Source organism: Myxine glutinosa, chromosome 4, assembly GCF_964187855.1.
Source record: "Myxine glutinosa chromosome 4, kmMyxGlut1.1, whole genome shotgun sequence".
Classification (NCBI taxonomy): domain Eukaryota; kingdom Metazoa; phylum Chordata; class Myxini; order Myxiniformes; family Myxinidae; genus Myxine; species Myxine glutinosa.
The window spans coordinates 88,504,801-88,525,404 of record NC_136264.1 but is presented as its reverse complement, the minus strand read 5'-3'; the positions used below and the strand labels follow the sequence as shown (position 1 = coordinate 88,525,404).

Here is a 20,604-nt window from a genome sequence, read left to right as displayed (position 1 = left end):
GCAAAATTTAGGCCTCAATCGAGGAATGTTTACAGAACCTGTATGAGCTACGCTGAACCTAAAATTAAACGTTTTTGAGTGTAAGAATTTACATTTTCCAAGGGATGATGTTTTGTACTTTATGCAAGTGAGACAGGCTATATGTGGTTCAATGGAGGTTTACAATAATTTGATTAAAAGTGATAAATGCACAGTTTAAATACATCATTTCATGGGAAGATGTACATTTTTTTTTATAGCTATTAAACTGTGTAGTACAGGCCCTTTTTATACAATGTCCGTACTGTTCAAAATCCCAATTTCATCAAGCCTTCAATTGCGGTATTCATGTTAACAGTAGTAAGCATTGAGGGATTTAACTTCTGTAAATTGTTGTTGAAAAAAATAAAACTTCTACAACAATAATCAAATTGTGTTCTTTGTTGAGTCATCGACGACAAAATGTGTATACCCAAGGTATGAAAAAACTAAGTTAGAAATTTGAATGAGCAGGTTCAGCCAATGGACTCTGCAACATCTCTTGACACTGAGTACAATTCAAAAGGAGGAAATGTAACATTTTTTACAGCATTTTTTACATCACCATTAAGCTTAGTCTGGGATCAATTTGTAACTAGAATGGCACTCTTCGACGTTGTGACGTCGACTGATATGCCTCCAATCACATTATTACATCACTTGCAGAGTACTCATCCGAAGGGTGATGTTGTTCCAGGCATGCAACATTTCTTCTGACACATACCTTTATCTGGGCAGTGTATAGGCAACAGACTGCTCCCTCAATCACACCCCGAAAAAAAAAAAATAACCCAGGTTACGTGCATGAAGGAAAAACATACATACTGCTTATAATTCAAAACTCCTCACTGCCCTGGAAAATGTAGGGACAGGAATAATGCACTGTAATGGGTGGGATTTGTAATACCCTCTCCGACCTAGAGGTGGTGCTACACGACACACATTTACATCAAGAATTTAAGTCCTCTCCCTTCTCCCACAAGACCATCAACAAAAATAAAAACACCCCTATACACGAATTGGGGTCATGCTCATCCTATGTAGCAAGTCGAGATGTAATGGGGCCAGAACTGCAGGAGTAGTAGTGACACACACACACACACACACACACACACACACACACACACACACACACACACACACACACACACACACACACACACACACACACACACACACACACACACACAGTAAATTATAGTAAGGATCATTTTTGATTTGATTTCATCCCCTCAGCTGTTCTCAAGTATCACATTTTTACCTGACATTACCTCTGACCTCTTGATGCTGAAATCTAATCAGTCCATTTTGAATTATATAATATATACATCCACCAAGTTTGGTCAAAATCCCATTACTAGTTCACAAGTTAGTGCCATAACATAATTTTTTCCTAATAGGACCTCTCACCTCTGTCTTCATTAACACCACAATCTAATCAGTATATCTTTACATCATTGTACATACTTGTACTACGTTTGACTTGGACCCCGTCAGCCATTCTTAAGCTAATGCGGTAACGAAAACCTATCATGGGCGGACAACCGGATGGACAACCCAAAAACATAATGCTTCTATCAACATAATGCTCTAGATTCTAGAAGAACATCTAGAAGAAGAGAACAAAACCATGTAGAAGGTAAAGGTATGTTCCGGCGACTTCATCAGTCAATTTGGTCCGGACAAAAATTTTTTTTTTTCCAAATGGAGCGTTGCCAGGGGTGCTGCATCTTGAAGCATGCCATCATTGTGCGAAAGGTCACCTGTCTCAGATGCATTAAGGTTAAATATCCCAGGGTATGTTGTGAAAGGGTCGGCCATTGTGTGGCCATTACCTAGCCCAAATATTTTACTTGATGATTAAAGATCCCTTTTGCATACAGATGTATAAATCGAGGCACAAGGTAATCTTTTTGTTTATGCTGTGGCTGAATGTATTTCTTTCAATGAAGGCCCCTCCTATTTCCTTGGGTAAGCCACCCCATTAAGGCCTCCAACTTAAATCCAGTACACTGTGAGCTTCGATCCAAGCTTCGGTAGAATGAATGAATGAATGAATGAATGAATGAATGATCGTTTTTAAGGCCATTTTCCCCGCTAGAGCGGGGGTTAGCCTTGCGGGCCCCATGACAATTATGGTTCCCTGTTTGAGGCAATGTTTTTATAGCCGGATGCCCTTCCTGACACCAACCCTTAGTCGCCTCTTACGATGCGCAGGGATACGGTGTACCTATTTTAAACCGGGGTAAACACCGGGATCATTCATCCCAGCAAACTGGTACTCAAATCTGCCGACCTCGGAAGGATGACAGGCTGAGTGAACCCCCCTGACCTGAACACACTTCGGTAGTAACTCCACAACAAGTGAAAACATCTAAAATAATGTTTTCTAATGTCAACAATTGACATTCTATTGGAACTAGGCCTGGGCGATAATGGAAAAACCTATATCACGATAATGGACCTCATTATCACGATTATCGCAATAATATCATGATAATATAAACAGGAAGAAAAAGACATAAAATGCCACAGCCCCCACCTTTGCTCCTTTGCCAAGTAACTGGACGAGCAGTTTGCAAAGCGGTTGATACGGAACGTCTGGCTTGGCAAGCAATAGCAAGCTGCTCGCTAACAGAACACACCGAGCAAGCTGCTCGCAAACAGAACACACCGAGCAAGCTGCTCGCTAACGGAACACATCAAGCAGGCTGCTCGCTAACAGAACACACCGAGCAAGCTGCTCGCAAACGGAACACACCGAGCAAGCTGCTCGCGAACGGAACACACCAAGCAAGATGCTCGCAAACGGAACACACCGAGCAAGATGCTCGTGAACGGAACACACCGAGCAAGCTGCTCGCAAACGGAACACACCGAGCAAGCTGCTCGCTAACGGAACACAGGAAGCAGGCTGCTCGCTAACGGAACACACCGAGCAAGCTGCTCGCTAACGGAACACACTAAGCAAGCTGCTCGCTAACGGAACACACCGAGCAAGCTGCTCGCTAACGGACAAATAGAGCAAGCTGCTTGCTAACGGAACACACCAAGCAAGTGGCTCACTAACGGAACACACTGAGCAAGCTGCTCGCCAACGGAACACACGAAGCAGGCTGCTCGCTAACGGAACACACCGAGCAAGCTGCTCGCTAACGGAACACACCGAGCAAGCTGCTCGCTAACGGAACACACTGAGCAAGCTGCTTGCTAACAGAACACACCAAGCAAGCTGCTTGCTAACAGAACACACCAAGCAAGCTGCTTGCTAACAGAACACACCAAGCAAGCTGCTTGCTGACAGAACAGACCAAGAAACTGCTTGCTGACAGAACACACTGAGGAAGCTGCTTGCTAACAGAACACACCGAGGAAGCTGCTTGCTAGCAGAACACACCAAGCAAGCTGCTTGCTAATGGAACACACCAAGAAAGCTGCTTGCTAACATAACACACCGAGCAAGCTGCTTGCTAACGGAACACGCCATTTGTGAAGAAAGTCATATGTGACTATCTTCGCTCTTTTGGCATTTAAAATTACACCTTTGTTGTTGAACTTTGTGGGCTGACAGGATGTCCTAGAGGTACGCACAATTGCTAAGCTGTCTAGTCTGAGTTTGAATCCCGACCCAGCTATAAACTGTCATCCTGGTGTTTCCCAGGCAAGGTGATTCATCAATGTGTGTCTCTTCCCTTGGATGGACGTTAAACTGGGAGTCCCATCTGTCAGCATGAGTTGGTGGGCATTAAAGATCCCATGGTGTCCTTCGCAAAGAGTAGGCGAGTATGGCGGCAACATGGCCAAATTCCTGCCCTAACTAGACGGCCCTAACTAGACGAATGTCAGGCCTGGCCAGCCGGTTCTTGAATGACTTGGGCCAAGCTTCCCCCGGCCAACCCCACAAGGTGGGATAATAGTGGCTGTTAAAGAACAGCAACATTAATGTAATGAACTTCGCGATATGTAAAATGAAACAACGTCGCCATTTTTTCCGCTCGTTCGGTCTAACAAGACGTTGCCTTTCGTGCTCAACTTCACGCACAGACAAAGCGAACTCGAACGGATCGGCAATTTCGACATCGGCAGCACTTTCGGCGCGTTCATTAATTGGTTGTTTGTTTTCATGTTTATTGTTGAACGATATACCATTTAAATTACATCTTGGAGAATATGCATTCCATATTATATCATCTACTTTATTTTATACAGCTGCATTTAATACGGGTATACCTTTTGAGAGAAGCGAAACACACAAACCGCTCAAAGCTGTCAATACACCATCAATATCCGGGTTCAAGGTGCGTTCTACCGACTGTGCAGGTCACCTATCACGATAACAAATATCGCGATAGTAAATTATCGTTATTGCGATAGTAAATCTAATGCACGATTATCGCCCAGCACTAATTATAACCCAAATAGAAAGCTGTGAATAATGCTGCGAGGAGAGAACTCAAAACTTGCCAAGTTGGACATAGTACGGATCCAAAATTAAACTATAAAAGAGGAGGGGCGAGAGAGTTTGAACATTCTTTACCATTTTCTAGATGCTTGACCATGTGGCATTCTGTGTATGGGGTGGGTATTGGGGAGGGCAGGGGGAAGTTATTGGTATATATTCCTGTACCTTGACTTAATGTGGGAAGTTTCAAATGAAGTTTAATCCAAAAGTGGATGACACTACAAAGTATACCATTACAGCCACACTATAAATAGGCAAATGTCGTATTTGATGCTCACGACCAAGTCTTAACAAATATTGTTGTGCAAAATCAAAACTTTAAGAAAACAAAGCAAAGCTGACAATATTTCATGACACAGTAATTTGAAGTAACAAGTACATCATAGATGAGAAGATGATCCTCGAATGATAGTTACACATTAGAATGAGCTAAAAAAAAATAACGTGAAAGAATCAAATACCGTATCTACAAAAGAAAGTTTTCCAACCAGTATTATTGCCAATATGAAGCTGTCCTCAGTTAGTTTATCAAATTGGTCATTGTTGATGTGCGGATTTATCTGAAAGATTGAAAGTCTCTCTGCTCACTGCCACCAGCCCCACAGGCACCCTCCTCTGTTGTGATGAGGTCAATAATGGCTTTGAGAAGCTTTGACTCGCTCGAGTCGCGCTGCCACTCCACTGGGCCAGGCTGCGTTATCTTTTGCTGCAGCAAAGAGTCCAGCTCGGCACGGAGTTTCTGCATATCAAAGCAGACAAGTCGAGAGGGAAATCCTCCATTAGAAATGCGGGCCTATACAAACAGAACTAGGAACACCTCAATTCTTCTTTGAGCAATGATATATGAGCAAACACTTGTCACGCGGGTACCTTCACTAGATGCGCAATGCGTATGGGCGACTTGAACACAATCCAATCATCCACAGCGATGGTATCGTGCTCGCCTTCCTTCTGCATGCTGATCTTTCCACCAAAAAATAACAGCGAGTACGGAGACACCTCCGTGCAATCGTACAGGAAGATCTACAAGGAGGAAACGTGTCCAATAAGTCATGTTTCAGAAGCATTTTTTTTGTCTGTCTGGCATAAATAATTTTAGGTTTTGTTCTATGTTACAATGGATGGATGTTTCGTTTTCGTAAAAACGGGAGTAACAGCCATCAATCAAGTGACCGACTCTATTGATAAAATAGCAATATGAAGATAAGGGAGTATTCACCGAGAAACCATTATCTGAACAAAGGGCCAATTACTGTGACAATGTCAGGTAGTCAACTGTTTAAATGAAGTACAGAATTTCCTATGGTAAATGGTGAATGAATAGAAAACACAGCTGATCAGTCTGACTCAGAGTCAAAGTTCAGAAAACACAATGACAACTCAAAACCTGATAAGTGAGCAACGCATATTACAAAAACTAGACCAGAAAACATCTCAAAATGCAAAGCCCGTCTGCATCCGCTTTGTACTCTAACTAAACGTAACGAAAACTACAGTTAAAAAAATTGTATGTTTTATTAATTTGTGTTGTCCATATTCTCATAATAAAGGTTTGTTGAAAATCGGATGACAACACCAAAATGGTAAAAAAGGTTATGGTCCAGACAGACACACACGCACATGGTTACAAAACCTCGTTTTCCGCTGAGCGGGTGGAGGGAGGAGGGGCCTGGCTAAAAAGAGTTTTCTCAAAGACATTATTCAATGTATCATTAATTATATACTCTTACACCCTCCAATATTAATCACATCGACGAAAACGCATGCGGGATTGACGGAACAATATGTTATTTGAGAATGCAACCTCAGTTTTGTTTATCAGGTAAGTTTTTGATCGATATTGTTGTGGCAGAGACGTTGTTCTGTTGAATAAAAAGCAATTTTTCATCACCAAACTCACATTGCTGGTCTTCATCTTGAGGTGGTAGATAAGCCAGTGGTGGTTGAAATCTGACTGGTCTACATTCACAGACTTGGGATGGATGGATACTTTCCCATCATGTTTGGTGTAGATTTTAGCTCTGGGAGATGAAACAAAACAAAAGAAAGAAAGAGCCACTTCATTCATTCATTTCATCAACCAAGGCAATGGATCAAGGAGGTAAAAGACAAGGAAGGTACAAACTATGTTGGTTGGTCAAACCTGTGCTCAAACGATGAGCGCTTTATTTCCTTTGCTTTTGATCATCTCATTTGTGAAAGATGTTGGCTAAGCTGTGTGAGTCTTATCCCTTGCCTCCACATGATGGCGTGTATGACCTTAACCCCCCCCCCCCTGTTTCTAGTGTTTCTTTTATTTTGCGGTGTTGTGATCCGTTAATTCTTCTCGCTCTTGCTCGAGCGAGCTACCTTCTATATAAAAAGAAGACCTTTCTCTTTAAGAGAGGGTTCAAAATTCAGATTCCATTGAATCTTCAGGTGAATGACCATCAGGATCAACTTTAAGCATTTGCTTCAGAATAAAGGTCTCCTGACCAAATAAGATCATTTTACTGCATTAAAAATAAATTTGCAATGGACATGGGATAGTCTGCTTTGCTTCTCCGAGGCTCAAAAAGTCATTTATCAGTTTCCGTCAGTTTGATAAAGCAACTCGGTTTGGAAGCTTTACAAAGTGCAGAAAATTTCGACATTAGCAAAAGAGCTCCGCACAAGTGTAACAAAGTCCATTCAACTCACCCCTTCCGCTTGTTGAAATTGGGACGGATTTTGGCCACTTTAGGATACAGGCCGGCACAGATCACCGCCTTCAACAGCTTGATATTACCTAAGCAACGCCACAAAACATTCACACATTGCAAATCATGCACCTGCTCAGTACAAGTGTCTACCATTGGAATTCCACAAAGAAGGAATAAAATGGCCCAGCACAAAATACATGAACACTCATCAAATGAATTCGAAATAAATTAGGATGCATCGGCAAAGGAAATGTACATTTGATTAAAATGGATATTAAATTATGAAAAATATGGGACACAGCGAAGCTTTACCAGAGTTGATGTTAGCTTTGTGATCTTTTGGGTTTGTGCTGTCAACAAAGCCAGCAGAATGGAGGTGTTCCACAAACTGTGCCTTCATGTTGTGCAGCATCTGCATGGAACAGGATTAGGATGCCAGTGTGAAAATGGTTTCACCTGTTTTGTACACCTATCCGAATACTTAGGGAATGACGCTGGGATTTCATGTTCAAAACCAATATACTGTCTTTATTCGTCCACTTTTCAACTTATGCCCGAGTCATTCAAGGAAAATCTCACCACTGTCTCTTAATGTCCACATGTGAGAGAGGCATTCAAACAGTTCCAAGGAACGAGATACACGCTAGCTTATTTATGATTGACAATACCAGCAATGTCCTTATACCAGAAATCTCCATACACCATAAAATACCAGCAATAGAGCAAGTGCATTGATTAGACAGGGGGTTGAGATCCAAAATGTTCAGAGTCAAAGTTACAAATGGTAGATTATGCAACATGTACATTGTGCACTGCATTAACGTCATGAATAAGGAGCACACCTTTGGTCAACATCCCTTGGCACTTGTCCTTGAGGGCCTACTGCAATCTTTATAAAAGGGCTGGTGCAATATTCCCCTGTGAATGTAGTTTTGTGAAGCATAGTGCCAATCAGCAAGATTCTCTTCCAGGATTCCAGAAAATCAATAAAAATACATTGGATGGCGTTGATCCCTGTGCTTCCATTGCATCAATTCAAATTTGGTTTCAGGATCCCAGTGGAGAAGAAGCCAAGTTTCTTTGGAAGTTAACAGGTTAGCATAGCAATAAAGTAAGCTGGATCTGCACTGCAGAATTAAAGTCTGTGACATGCTGCCAGCATTTTTTTTTTTTTTTGTATACTGAATTGAGGCTCGTGAAAGAGCTGACATTTACTTCACAAACAAATCAACCAAACAAAATATATAAAAAGAGGGAGCGGAAGACAAGAGATTGGGAAGCACGCAAACACTTGAGAGCACACAACATTTAAGAGCAGGGAGATGTGTGGGAGGGAGAGGGCTTGGGGGGAGGAGGAGTGGGAAGGGGGGTGGGGGGGGGGGGGGTGGGAGAAGTATAAAACACAAGGACACCAAGGACTTCCAGGACAGAAGTTGGTATTTCAAAAAGTGGAATTGGGGTGAAATTATCGGGGATAGAAAAGATCAAGGTTTTGGATGGGGGAAGATAAGAGATGGTGGTGAACAGCTGTTTTAAAGACCTGGAGGGTGGAGTGGGATTGAAGAGAGTGAGGGAGTTTGTTCCAGAGGCGGGAGAAAAGAGGAATGAAGGAGTGAAGGTGAGCAGAGAGTCTTGATTTTGGCAGTTTAACCATAAGAGGGTTGCAGGCAGATCTTGTGCGACCTGTAGGAATATTTGCGGGACAGAGCCCAGAGAGAGCCGGGGGGGCAAGGCCAGAGAGGAGTCGGTAGAAGACGGAAAGACCACCAACCTGCCTGCGGTGAGTGAGTGAGAGGCCCTTGGAGTTAGCTTCATCGCGGGAGATTCCAATGATTCTGAATGCTTTGCTTTCAACAGCGTGAAGACGAGCTAGGTGTGAGGCAGGAGCACCAGCCCAGAGGGGAGAGCAGTATTCCATTGAGCTGCGGATGAAAGCCTTGTAGGTGGTGAGGAGCTCAGGTGTGCCAAGGAAGGACTTCGCACGACGGAGGATGCCCAGTCGGGCATTGCTGTTGATTGTGACGTTTTGGAGAACTGACCGTGGATGACGGTGAAAACACTGCCTTGAGAAATTCCAAGTTCTGTGCATATTTTGGTGACGCGCGGCAATACTCCGTGACGAATGCCGATTATAATTTGTGGGCTTGTTGCATCTTCTACTTTCTCTGACCTGGAGTAATCTTAAAAAGACTCACATCTATGCTCTAAGTCAGCTACCTATTTGACAACTGTATAATAAGAGGGTGCACCTTCACCATGCCATGTAGATTATTGGAGCTGGCATTTCTGTGGATCAATTTTTTTTTACGACGTCTCAATACTCGAAAATTTCAGTAAGATCTAAAGCCGTATGATGAAGTTAAAATGATGGATTACACTCTGAAACAGAAAACGCCAGATTATTGAAACTCATGACTGATTTTTTTCCTTGCACTCTCAGGGATTATCCTGGAGGATTTTAGCAATGGGAGAAAATCTCCCTGTGTACAAAACAATGAGATTTTTTCCAAACACGATGGGATTATACAAAATTGTTTTGAGATAAAATTTTACTCACGCTCATCAAATCATTATTCTCGGGGTATTAATTAAAAATAAATATGGTCAAGAAAACAAAGACTTGTGTGTTTCTTTCTGTATTCAAATAGACTGTCTCACTCCCTGTGGCTTTTATTGCGTAAATGATGAACCATGCCACAGATAAGTTTAACACATAAGTTGCCATGAATTAGCACATTTGATCACATTTAATAATACTGATTGAAAACATCAAAAGTCATGTTGTTTGATCACATGACAATGTCCGCCTCCCTGAAGATAGATTGTTATCATAAGACAAGAAACAATGTTCTTAACCTTAGACAGTAAATCATCAGCACAAGACATCACATCATCATCAGCACAAGACATCACATCATCATCATCATCAGCAGCAGCACAAGACATCACATCATCATCATCAGCACAAGACATCACATCATCATCAGCACAAGACATCACATCATCATCAGCACAAGACATCACATCATCATCAGCACAAGACATCATCATCATCATCAGCACAAGACCATCATCATCATCATCATCATCATCATCGCCGCTCGTTGGTGATCAGATGACGATATATGTCGGGTTATTGTAGTCGGTTTGAAATTATTTGTACCTTGACTTCGACTGTTGACTAACTTCTCCGATCTACACAGTGAACAATACATTTTGTTCTGATCGGCATCATATCTCAGCCAGTCTCCGAATTTAAGGACCCATCTGTCTTGAAACGTTATTAAAGTTTTGCCGGAAGTAGCTGTCTGCACTGTGGCGGCCCTGGCCACGGTCCCGCTTTCGCCCTGCACACGGTCACTAGCTGGATCATCCTGGTTGTCCTCAGTGTTAGAACTACTGCTGGTACCGATAAAGAATCGTTTTATACTTTGCCCATCAGGCTGTGGTTGCGGAGCTCTCTTTTTCGGCGGCATTTTCGGAAAAAGCGTAATCCAGAAACTACTGCAGACAGCGAACACGTGGTTGCCGAAAAGCCGTCGTTTAATGCCGCAAAACATTGTCACAGTTACGGTAAAGCGTGAAAGCGAAATTAAAATGGCTACTGTCTGTTTACATTTGAGAATAGCTTCGTGTTTGACAACTTCCAGACCTGACACAAGCAGTAGTAAGTACACGATTTGAAACTGCTTTGCCTGAAAACTATACCGCGACAACTGACACGTTCTATGCGATTCTTTATCGCTCTGGCCAAAATTGTATGCGATATTTTCCAACTTTATGCGAGAATATCGCGGGATCGAGGCCAAAGTCAATCCCAGACTCTGTGGATAATCCTCAAATATAAAAGCTCCACCAAGAGTCCATCAACCTTGGCTCACTGTGCGGCGAGAACAAAAGATGACAAATTTAAATATATCAGACTCGGTAAGTAGCAAATACCCATGCAGTTGTTCTTCATAGCCAATGTAATATATACAGTGCATTCAGAAAGTATTCAGACCCCTTCACTTTTTTCACATTTTGTTATGTTGCAGCCTTATGCTGAAATCGTTTATATTCATTTTTTCCCTCACCAATCTACACTCAATACCCCATAATGACAAAGAGAAAACAGGATTTTAGAAAGTTTTGTAAATTTATATATAAAAAGAAAAAACTGAAATATCACATTGACATAAGTATTCATACCCTTTGCTATGACACTTGAAATTTAGCTCAGGTGCCTCCCATTTCTCTTGATCATCTTTGAGATGCTTCTACACCTTGATTGGAGTCCACCTGTGGTAAATTCAATTGATTAGATATGATTTGGAAAGGCACACACCTGTCTATATAAGGTCTCACAGCTGACAATGCATATCAGAGCAAAAACCAAGCCATGAGGTCGAAGGAACTGCCTGCAGAGCTCAGAGACAGGATTGTGTCGAGGCACAGATCTGGGGAAGCCGACAAAAAAAATCTCTGCTGCATTGAAAGTTCCCAAGAGCACAGAAGCCTCCATAATTCTTAAATGGAAGAAATTTGGAACAACCAGTACTCTTCCTAGAGCTGGCCGCCCGGCCAAACGGAGCAATCGGGGAAGAAGGGCCTTGGTAAGAGAGGTGACCAAGAACCCGATGGTCACTCTGGCTGAGCTCCAGATATCCTGTGTTGAGATGGGAGAAACTTCCAGAAGGACAACCATCGCTGCAACGCTCCACCGATCTGGGCTTTATGGCAGAGTGGCCAGACGGAAGCCTCTCCTCAGTGAAAGACACATGAAAGCCTGCTTGGAGTTTGCAAAAAAGCACCTAGAGGACTCTCAGACTGTGAGAAACAAGATTCTGTGGTCTGATGAAACCAAGATTGAACTGTTTGGCCTCAATTCTAAGCGTCATGTCTGGAGGAAACCAGGCACTGCTCATCACCTGCCCAATACCATCCCAACGGTGAAGCATGGTGGTGGCAGCGTTTTTCAGCAGCAGGGACTGGGGGGCTGGTCAGGGTTGAGGGAACAATGAACGGAGCAAAGTACAGAGATATCCTTAATGAAAACTTGAAAGAGAGCGCTCAGGACCTCAGACTGGGCCGAAGGTTCATCTTCCAACAGGACAATGACCGTAAGCACACAGCCAAGACAATGCAGAAGTGGCTTAGGGACAACTCTGTGAAGGTCCTTGAGTGGCCCAGCCAGAGCCCTGACTTGAACCAAATCGAACATCTCTAGAGAGACCTGAAAATGGCTGTCCACCGACGGTCCCCATCCAACCTGACAGAGCTTTTGAGGATTTGCAGAGAAGAATGGCAGAAAATCCCCAAATCCAGGTGTGCAAAGCTTGTCGCCTCATACCCAAGAAGATTCGAGGCTGTAATCGCTGCCAAAGGTGCTTCAACTAAGTACTGAGTTAAGGGTCTGAATACTTATGTAAATGTGATATTTCAGTTTTTTCTTTTTCATAAATTTGCAAAACTTTCTAAAATCCTGTTTTCTCTTTGGCATTATGGGGTATTGAGTGTAAATTGATGAGGAAAAAAAAGAAGAATTTAAACGTTTTCCGAATAAGGTTGCAACATAAGAAAATGTGAAAAAAGTGAAGGGGTCTGAATACTTTCTGAATGCACTGTATATATATATATATACAGTGCATCTTGGCCTCTCACGAACATGAGAACCCGGCTGGGTTCCGGTAGAGGAGAGTGAGGCAGGGTCGATCCAGGACCAAATTGAGGGACAAGAGGAGAGCGAAGCAGTGAGGGCGGCAGGTTCGCAAAATGGCGTCCTCGCGCACGAGGTTGCGGGCGCGCAAAATGGCGCCTCGCACATTGCTACGGCGGCCGCACCCGCTGCACAAGTGGGAGGGATGGCCCAAATGCAGGCCCTCATGGAGCAATTTATGGTACAAATGCAGGCGTCCCTCAACCTGCAGAAGGACGATATGAGGGCTAATAGTCAGCAATTGGGGAATCGGATGGATGCTCAGAGTGAGCAAATGAGGGCTGATAGTGAGCAAATGAGGGCTGATAGTGAGCGATTGGGTGAGCGATTGGAGGGCCAAATGGGGGTAATGAGGGACGAAGCGAGGGGTACCGGTGAGGCGTTAGACAATGGGATAAAAGAGGTAAAGAATGGGTTAACGGGGGTAGAAAACAGAATGGCCGCTCAAGAGAATCAAATGGAAGGGATGAAAAAAGGGTTAGAGGGGTTAGAAAACAGGATGGAAGGCAAATTGAGGGACATGAGGGACCAAGCAGAAAGGGAAGTTAAAAAAATGGGGCAGCAGATAGAGGGGGTCAGAATGGGGGTAGAAACTAAATTGGATGCTCACAGGGAGGAAATGGAGCAGATGAGGGTGGCATCTGGGCAGGAGATGCAGGTGATGGGAGAAGAGATCAGAAGAGGTGTGAGTGAGGAGGTCGGAGGAGTGCGCGAGGAGGTGAGGCACTGTAAGGAGCGCATGGAGAAGGAGGTGAGAAAGGGGACTGTAAAATTGCAAGGTGGTATAGAGGAGTTGACGCTGGGAGTAGAACAACTGACAGTGGGACAAAAGGAGTTGGGGGACCAGGTAAAGAAGAACACAGCGGTAATAGAGGGTTTAAAATCGACACAGAAGGAGATGAAAAAGGACGTAGGGGTAATTAAAAAAGAGTGTCAGACGGTACATGAGGACCTGACGAGGAAAATGAACAAGGTGGTAGAGGTGATGGAGGTTAAAGAGCGGGAGGTGCGGGAGCACATAGAAAAAAATAAGGTGGAGTTAGAGGAGAACTTAAAGGGGCGCACGAGGAGATGAAGGAGGTGAAGCAGAAATTAGAAGAAGTGGAAGAAGGGGTGAGCGAAATTAAGAAGCGACGGAGAGAGGATAAGAAAGAGATAAAGGAGGAAGTAAAAGAATTGGTCCAAAGTCTGTGTTCGGATCGTGATGATGTGCTCATTAACCGGATGAGGGATTCGCAGGTGATGGAGGAGAAGCGAAGAGAAAGAGGACCCGGTGTAAGTGGTGACCAATATGGTCGTGCGTATGATGCGCCAGGTGATTTAATAAGCTTGGGGGTCGAGATAGACCCGGATGTTCGTGAGAGGCCAAGAGTGAGGTGTATGGCTGGTCCGGAGGGTATGGAACGAGGGTGCGAGCGAGAGGGTCCGGTGATGGGAGAGGTGCGAGGTGTGAGTGAGCAAGGTTGTGGTGGTATGGAATGGGTAGTGGGTTGCGGAAGTGTGACCCATGCATCGACACCAACAGGGGTAGTTTTTAGAGGGACAGGGGAGGCACGGGAGCCCCTTGGGGGTAATGTACTGTGGGGGCCCGGCCGGTTCGGCCCCGCGCTGACCCCGCAAGGGGCGACGCACGGGGTCCGGCAGGCGGGCAACGACTCGCATACGAGGTGGTCCCACAATGTCCCACTCGCGCCGTATGACGGTGGGTAAGGGTGGCATCCCTGCCACTCTTCCCATACATGGGGCAAATGCGCTATAGTTTATGGGGTTTATGGCAGTGAAAACTAGCCCGGGTGGGTTAGGATATTGTGTGTAGGGCCCTAGAAGATGACATTAGGTAACGTTAAGGTTTAGATAGTGACTGATACCTGTAGTGGGGACGTAGTAGCTTAGTGGATGATAATGACGAGGGAGCGCAATAGTTTAAAGGGACGACTGGGAAGCGCAAGTTTCAGAGGGGAGTAGTTAGATGAGATGATGCTGTGTGAGAACTGGACAGGTGTGTGGAGCAGTGTATGAGTAGTGAGTGTTGTGGATCAGCGCGAATGCGCTTGGGGGAGAGAAGGGTGCAGGCGGCACCAAGTATGAGAGCACAGGTGTGCAAGTACAGGTGTGTGGAATATATGGAGCAGGGAATGAGTGGTGTGGAGAGAGTTGGAGTAAGTGGTACGGAGTGGTGTGCATGGTGCGAAGGTGTGAATGGGGGAAGAGTGGACCCCCATCACGGATACCCGGGGCAGGTAGTGTAAGTGTTAGGTAGAGGGTATAGGTAAATTGTGGTTGGATATTGGCATCTGTGGTGCGGGTGACAGAATGGTATTTGGATGGGTGCATTAGTGTTGTGGAAATGGCTGGGCGTGTAGCCTGTTAGTGTGTGTAGTTGGTTTGGGCACTCCACCACTGTGAGGATGTCGGCCAGGTGAGGCCGCAGGTGGGCTCTGGGAGCCGTTAGTGTCAGTGGGTGCCTGAGGATCCCGGGTGTGGATCGGGCAGCCCGTGCCAGAGAGGGCACTGAGGGGGTGAGAGTGCGAGAGGGCCTTCCCCAGTTAGTTAGGTTAGGGTGAGGAGCAGGTAAGCTCGGGTGGCAACTACAGTGGTGGAGGTGTGCAGGTGGGTAGACCTGCTGGGAGAGCTACACGTCACAGCCCAGAAATTGTGCAAGGGCACCGGGAGATGAATCGGGGGAGTGAGACCCCAAATTGAGAAGCACCACAGTTTGGTCAATGGGAATTGGTTTTTAGAACCCATAGTGTAAGTTGGCCAATGGATTGGCAGGGAAAGACCCCGGGTAATGTAAAGTTGTTAAAGTCATTTAGGAAATAGTTAGGATTGATGAACCTGTCGCACCATACGCAGCCACTTGCCTGTGGTGATGATGACTCCACACCTGTGTTTTCTTTGTTGTGTTGCAGGAAATGAGAATTGCTGTGTGGATTTGTGAGACGCATCACGACGTGGATAAGACATTGGGGCGATTCCATCTCTCCCTCCTTAGGAGGGACTGATGATGAATTGGTGATGGCAAATTTTGATGTTGAGTTGGAGATGGCAAATTTTGATGAGAGTTGGAAATGGCAAATTTGATTGGTTAGGAGGGAGAGAAGACGAATTTGGTTTATGGGAGGAACGGGGAAGACAGTAGGGACGTTTGTTGATGTGTAAAGTAGATGTTTATGGGTAGTGTTGTGTTTTGTGGATACAGTAAGGGGTAAGGGAGGTGCAATGTAGGTTACCTGGTTGGGGGGGGGGGGGCGTACGGTAGGAACGTACCTGTCTCACCTGGTTCCCATGTGCCCCGAGTGTGCATTACCTAGTATTGCGTGCACTTTTGCGCCCTTACCACCTTACTCACTTGTTTTCTTTTGTCTCCCACCTCCGAGGATCTGGCTTTGGGGCAGAGAGAGAGAGGAGAGAGAGGTGCTGGCTCTGCAGTTGTGGGCCTGTACTTTCGCTGCTTGCTGCCTGGATCGATACACCATATGGACCGCAATTTTTGTGGCCGCCCACCATGGACCGCAGTTCTTTTGCGGGCAAGCACCACCCGTGGATGGACCTCTGGGTCAACGTGGCACCTATGCCATACAGGTGAACCACTTATAGTTGGCCCCCCTGACGGCCACAATTTAGAAATGGACGCGGTTGGCGCCTTTCTTTATTTCTAAGGAAGCCAGAAGGCCAAGTGCTCCATGAAGGCAAGACCAGCGGCAGAACATCGGACGGCTGCGACACCACCGGTGACTATGAACACTTTATTGGTGCACCGGATGTTGCTGACTGTGTGTATGGGGTGGTGCTTTTGGTGCTTGGATGGGGTGCTCTGCACATTATTAAAGGCCGTAGGGCCACAGGGCACTCGTGGGTTGGTGTATCGATGCTGGCATGCGTGCTCTCTCTATGCATAACATCTGCATGTGTTCCTCAAAGAACAGGTCTTGGATCGTAGTGTAAATATCAGTGTAGTGTTGTATAAATGATGCTCCCTACCGGCTGTATGTTTAGTTTGAGAATGCTTTCCGCGATTCGGTTATCCTGTGGGTGTGTTTCTGTGAGGAGAAGGGTGCAACGTTGCAGGGGGACATATTTACTCATTTGTGAACATCTGTAAAACTGTCGCACTCAGGGTTGAGTTAATAGTAGAGGGAACTACATCTGAGTGCCACACTAAAGTAGGTAAAAATTTATCGGGTCGGGACGCCCCGAGGTAGAGAAGGGTGCAATGTTGCGGATATGGGATTTACATCCATCCATATCCGCTTGTAAATATTCCCCTATTTCCTCATCCTTCCCAACTATCCCCAATCCCCCATTCCCTAGTCCCATTTTCTGTAAACAACACTCTGTAGACCCGACCTTCCCCTATTTCCCCCATTAAATGTCGCATCCAGGTCCACCGCATCTCACGTAGACAACTATAGGACATCTTGCTAGTTATTCTTAGTCTGTGTCAGTTAAGGACTCGTTTCCATTAATTCTGACTCTTCGTTGCACCAGAATGTGATTGTATGGCACCGTTAGGAAGTTTAGGACCTCCCAATACCTCCCCGCAGCTCTTCCTCACGGTTCAGCAACAACAACAACAACAGCAACAATAACGGCGGCGGCGCGGGGAGTGCGCGTCCTCACTCCGGCTTGGTTAGCCGCCATTGAGCATGTGCTCGACGGGGTTACCACGTAGGGGCTCGCTGTCAGCTCCTCGTCAAGGGCGGAGCCCGGGTAACCCCCGCACCCAATGGGAGCGGCGGACCGGTCCCATCTGGGGCGGAGTCAAGCAGCCGAGGGCGTGTCACTCCCCGTTGAGCATGCGCAGGAAGAGGGAGGTGACGTCAGATGCGCGCTGGACTTGAAGGAAGAGAGACGCCACCTCCGAGCGCTGCAATACCTCCCTGCATCTACTGGACCGTGCTTTATTCTGCCCCTGAGCCAAGGTGCACCTTGTGCTATCGACTGCCTGTCCTTCCCTGCCATCAATCCCTGTGTAAGTCAGTCTTGTCCCGTTTGTCTGTGGTCTGTCGGGGATAAGATAAGACTGTGACTAAGTGCCCATCTTTTCTGTGTCTTTGCCTCATTACCTTGTAATCTACCCTTCTTTTCCACCACTAATTATATCCTCCTCCGGAGGTCTTGAGAACTGTACCCCTTGTGTCGTTTCATTTATCCCAGCCGTTGTGTCCTTTCCTTCATTGATTTAGCATAGCGCGATTTGGTCAACGTCGGGTGGAATCGGGGTCTAGTCGGGGAATAACTGTTAGGTCGCGGCAATACCACCGCTCGGTAAATAACATCTTAATCCGCGATCCGTAACAATATATATATTGCTGTGGTTTTGAGATTGGCACATTGAAGTCATTAAAGGTTAAAGGTTACAAAACGAAGGGTACAATAAAAAAGGAAGGGTACAAAACAAGAAGGGAAATGAAGGACGAAATTCGGGGACTAAATGATGACATCAATAAAATAAACGGTAAAATGGATACCCAGAGTGACAATGGACCCCCATAGTTAGTCACACGAGCAACATATAGGCCCATTTGTAGTATAGTTATGTCTTAGTATGTGTAAGAATAGGCCATTTCCCCTCTTAGTACCTGCGTTGTGTAAAGACAGGAGAGTAGGCCATACATTCATTTTGTGTCCACACCCCAATTCTACCTCTATGGGCGCAATCCATCCCGCGCCCCATTTGGCTGACCACTAGTCGAGTAACACGAGGTAGGCCTAAAAAGGTGGGGGCGGCGTTGAGGTCGGGAGCGGCAGAGGCGATGACGGTAAGAGCCACCAGCCAATCAGAGCTCGAGCGGCGTGGCGTGAGAGGGCGTGGTGAAGAGAGTCTGGTGAGTTCCAGAAGGTTCGCGGGGTGGGTCTATATAAGCCCATACGAAAAGCCCTCGAAAGGACTCGCGTGCATACGGCAGTGGCATACGCGTGCAAACGACAAAAACTTTGCCCGCCTGACGTTGCGTGAGGTGTCTTCTCTCTCCAGGGCGGCCAGCGCCGATGCCAATCTCTCTGGAGACTTCACAGCAGCCGAACTCAGTGCGGCCATGAACAATCTCAAGCCGGGTAAGGCACCAGGCTGTGATAACATCCATCCGGAGTTCGTCATCCACCAGAGCACAACAACATCTGGTTGGCTGTGTTCGTTCTTCTCGTCGTGCCTCCGGAGGTCCAAGCTCCCGAAGACCTGGCGCCATGCTTCCGTCATAGCCCTGCCGAAGCCGAACAAACCTGCGGAAGATCCCAAGTCCTACAGACCGATCTCCTTGCTCTGCGTCCCATTTAAGATTCTGGAGAGGATGATCCACAGCCGCATCGACCCAGTGGTGGACCCACAGCTCCCGCGGGAACAAGCCGGTTTCCGTCGTGGCAGTTCAACAGTGGACCAGGTAACATTACTCACACAAGATATCGAATATCGAAGACAGCTTCCAGGACAATGAGAAAGCTGGCGTAGTGTTCCTGGACCTGACAGCTGCATACGACACCGTTTGGCACCGTGGACTCCACCTGAAGTTGCTGAGGACAATCCCGGACCGGCATATGGTGAACTTCATCATGGAGATGCTGTCAAACCGCAGCTTCGTCCTACAGACCAGCGACGGCCAGCGCAGCAGGCTCAGAAGACTGAGGAATGGTGTCCCGCAGGGTTCTGTTATCTCACCGATGCTGTTCAACATCTACATCTATGACCTGCCGGATACAACATCCAGAAAGTACGGTTACGCGGACGACCTGGCCATCATGCTACGACGACCAACATGGAAGGCGATGGAAAACGGTATCAACCAAGACATGGGCACCTTGGTAGCCTACCTCCGGAGGTGGCGTTTGCAGCTCAGCATTGGTAAGACAGTGTGTCAGCGGCATACCATCTTAACAACAGAGAAGCAAAAAGGGAACTGGACGTGTTCGTTGACAACAAACGCCTGGAGTTCCAGCAAGCCCCAAAGTACCTCAGTGTACGCCTAGATCGGATACTGTCCTTCAAGCAACACCTAGAAGAAGTTAAGGCCAAGGTGACATCAAGGGTCTCGCTTATCCGACGCCTCACTGGTACGACCTGGGGAGCCTCCGCCAAGACCCTACGAATATCCACGCAAGCCCTGGTCTTCTCTGCAGCCGAATACTGCGCCCCAGCCTGGAGCAGAAGCCCACACGTGAGAAAGGTTGATGTTGCCATTAACAATGCCCTCCGCATTGTAACTGGTTGCTTGAAGCCCACCCCGGCATTCCACCTGCCAGTCCTAGCGGGAATCGCCCCGGCCGGCCTCCGAAGGGAGGCTGCTACCCTCGCCCTGGCAAGGAATGCCCAGAAACATGACTGGCACATCCTGCACAACACCACAACGATAGTGGCGCCTCCAAGCAGACTCAAGTCCCGCCATCCCTACAACAAGGTGGCACAAGAGATGCTCAGTTCTATCCCAGAGGACCTGTCTAGAAGCACATGGCTGGCGGCATCTTGGAAGCAGGTGTGGGAAACGGCCGGGCCCACCCGCATCCACCGCTACATCTGGGAGCCAGGAGGTGGCGTCGTAGGAGAAGACCTACCACGCCTGCAATGGACCTTGCTGAACCGTCTACGTACGGGGGTCGGCCGCTTCAAATCATCGCTGAAGATGTGGGGCCTGGCAGACAGCGCCGCGTGCGAATGCGGCGAGCCTGAGCAGACTGCCGAACACATAATTACCACCTGCCCCCTATACAGACCACCTTCAGAAGCCGGCCTCTCTGGCGTAGGACCAGAG

At 46.5% G+C, this 20,604-nt stretch overlaps 1 protein-coding gene across 1 annotated transcript in view; it reads right to left on the bottom strand.

Moving 5' to 3' along the window:
* Window positions 1-4,660: 4,660 nt before the first annotated feature.
* The window catches only part of DHX36 (DEAH-box helicase 36), an 88,018-nt gene continuing 72,074 nt past the window's right edge, over window positions 4,661-20,604 (bottom strand). The window contains exons 22-26 of the mRNA XM_068112884.2: window positions 7,474-7,573; window positions 7,160-7,247; window positions 6,381-6,501; window positions 5,351-5,503; window positions 4,661-5,219 (exon numbers count right to left, since the gene is read on the bottom strand). Coding sequence (XP_067968985.2) covers window positions 5,037-5,219; window positions 5,351-5,503; window positions 6,381-6,501; window positions 7,160-7,247; window positions 7,474-7,573 — 645 coding nt within the window. The 3' untranslated portion in view covers window positions 4,661-5,036. The remainder of the gene's footprint in view (window positions 5,220-5,350; window positions 5,504-6,380; window positions 6,502-7,159; window positions 7,248-7,473; window positions 7,574-20,604) is intronic.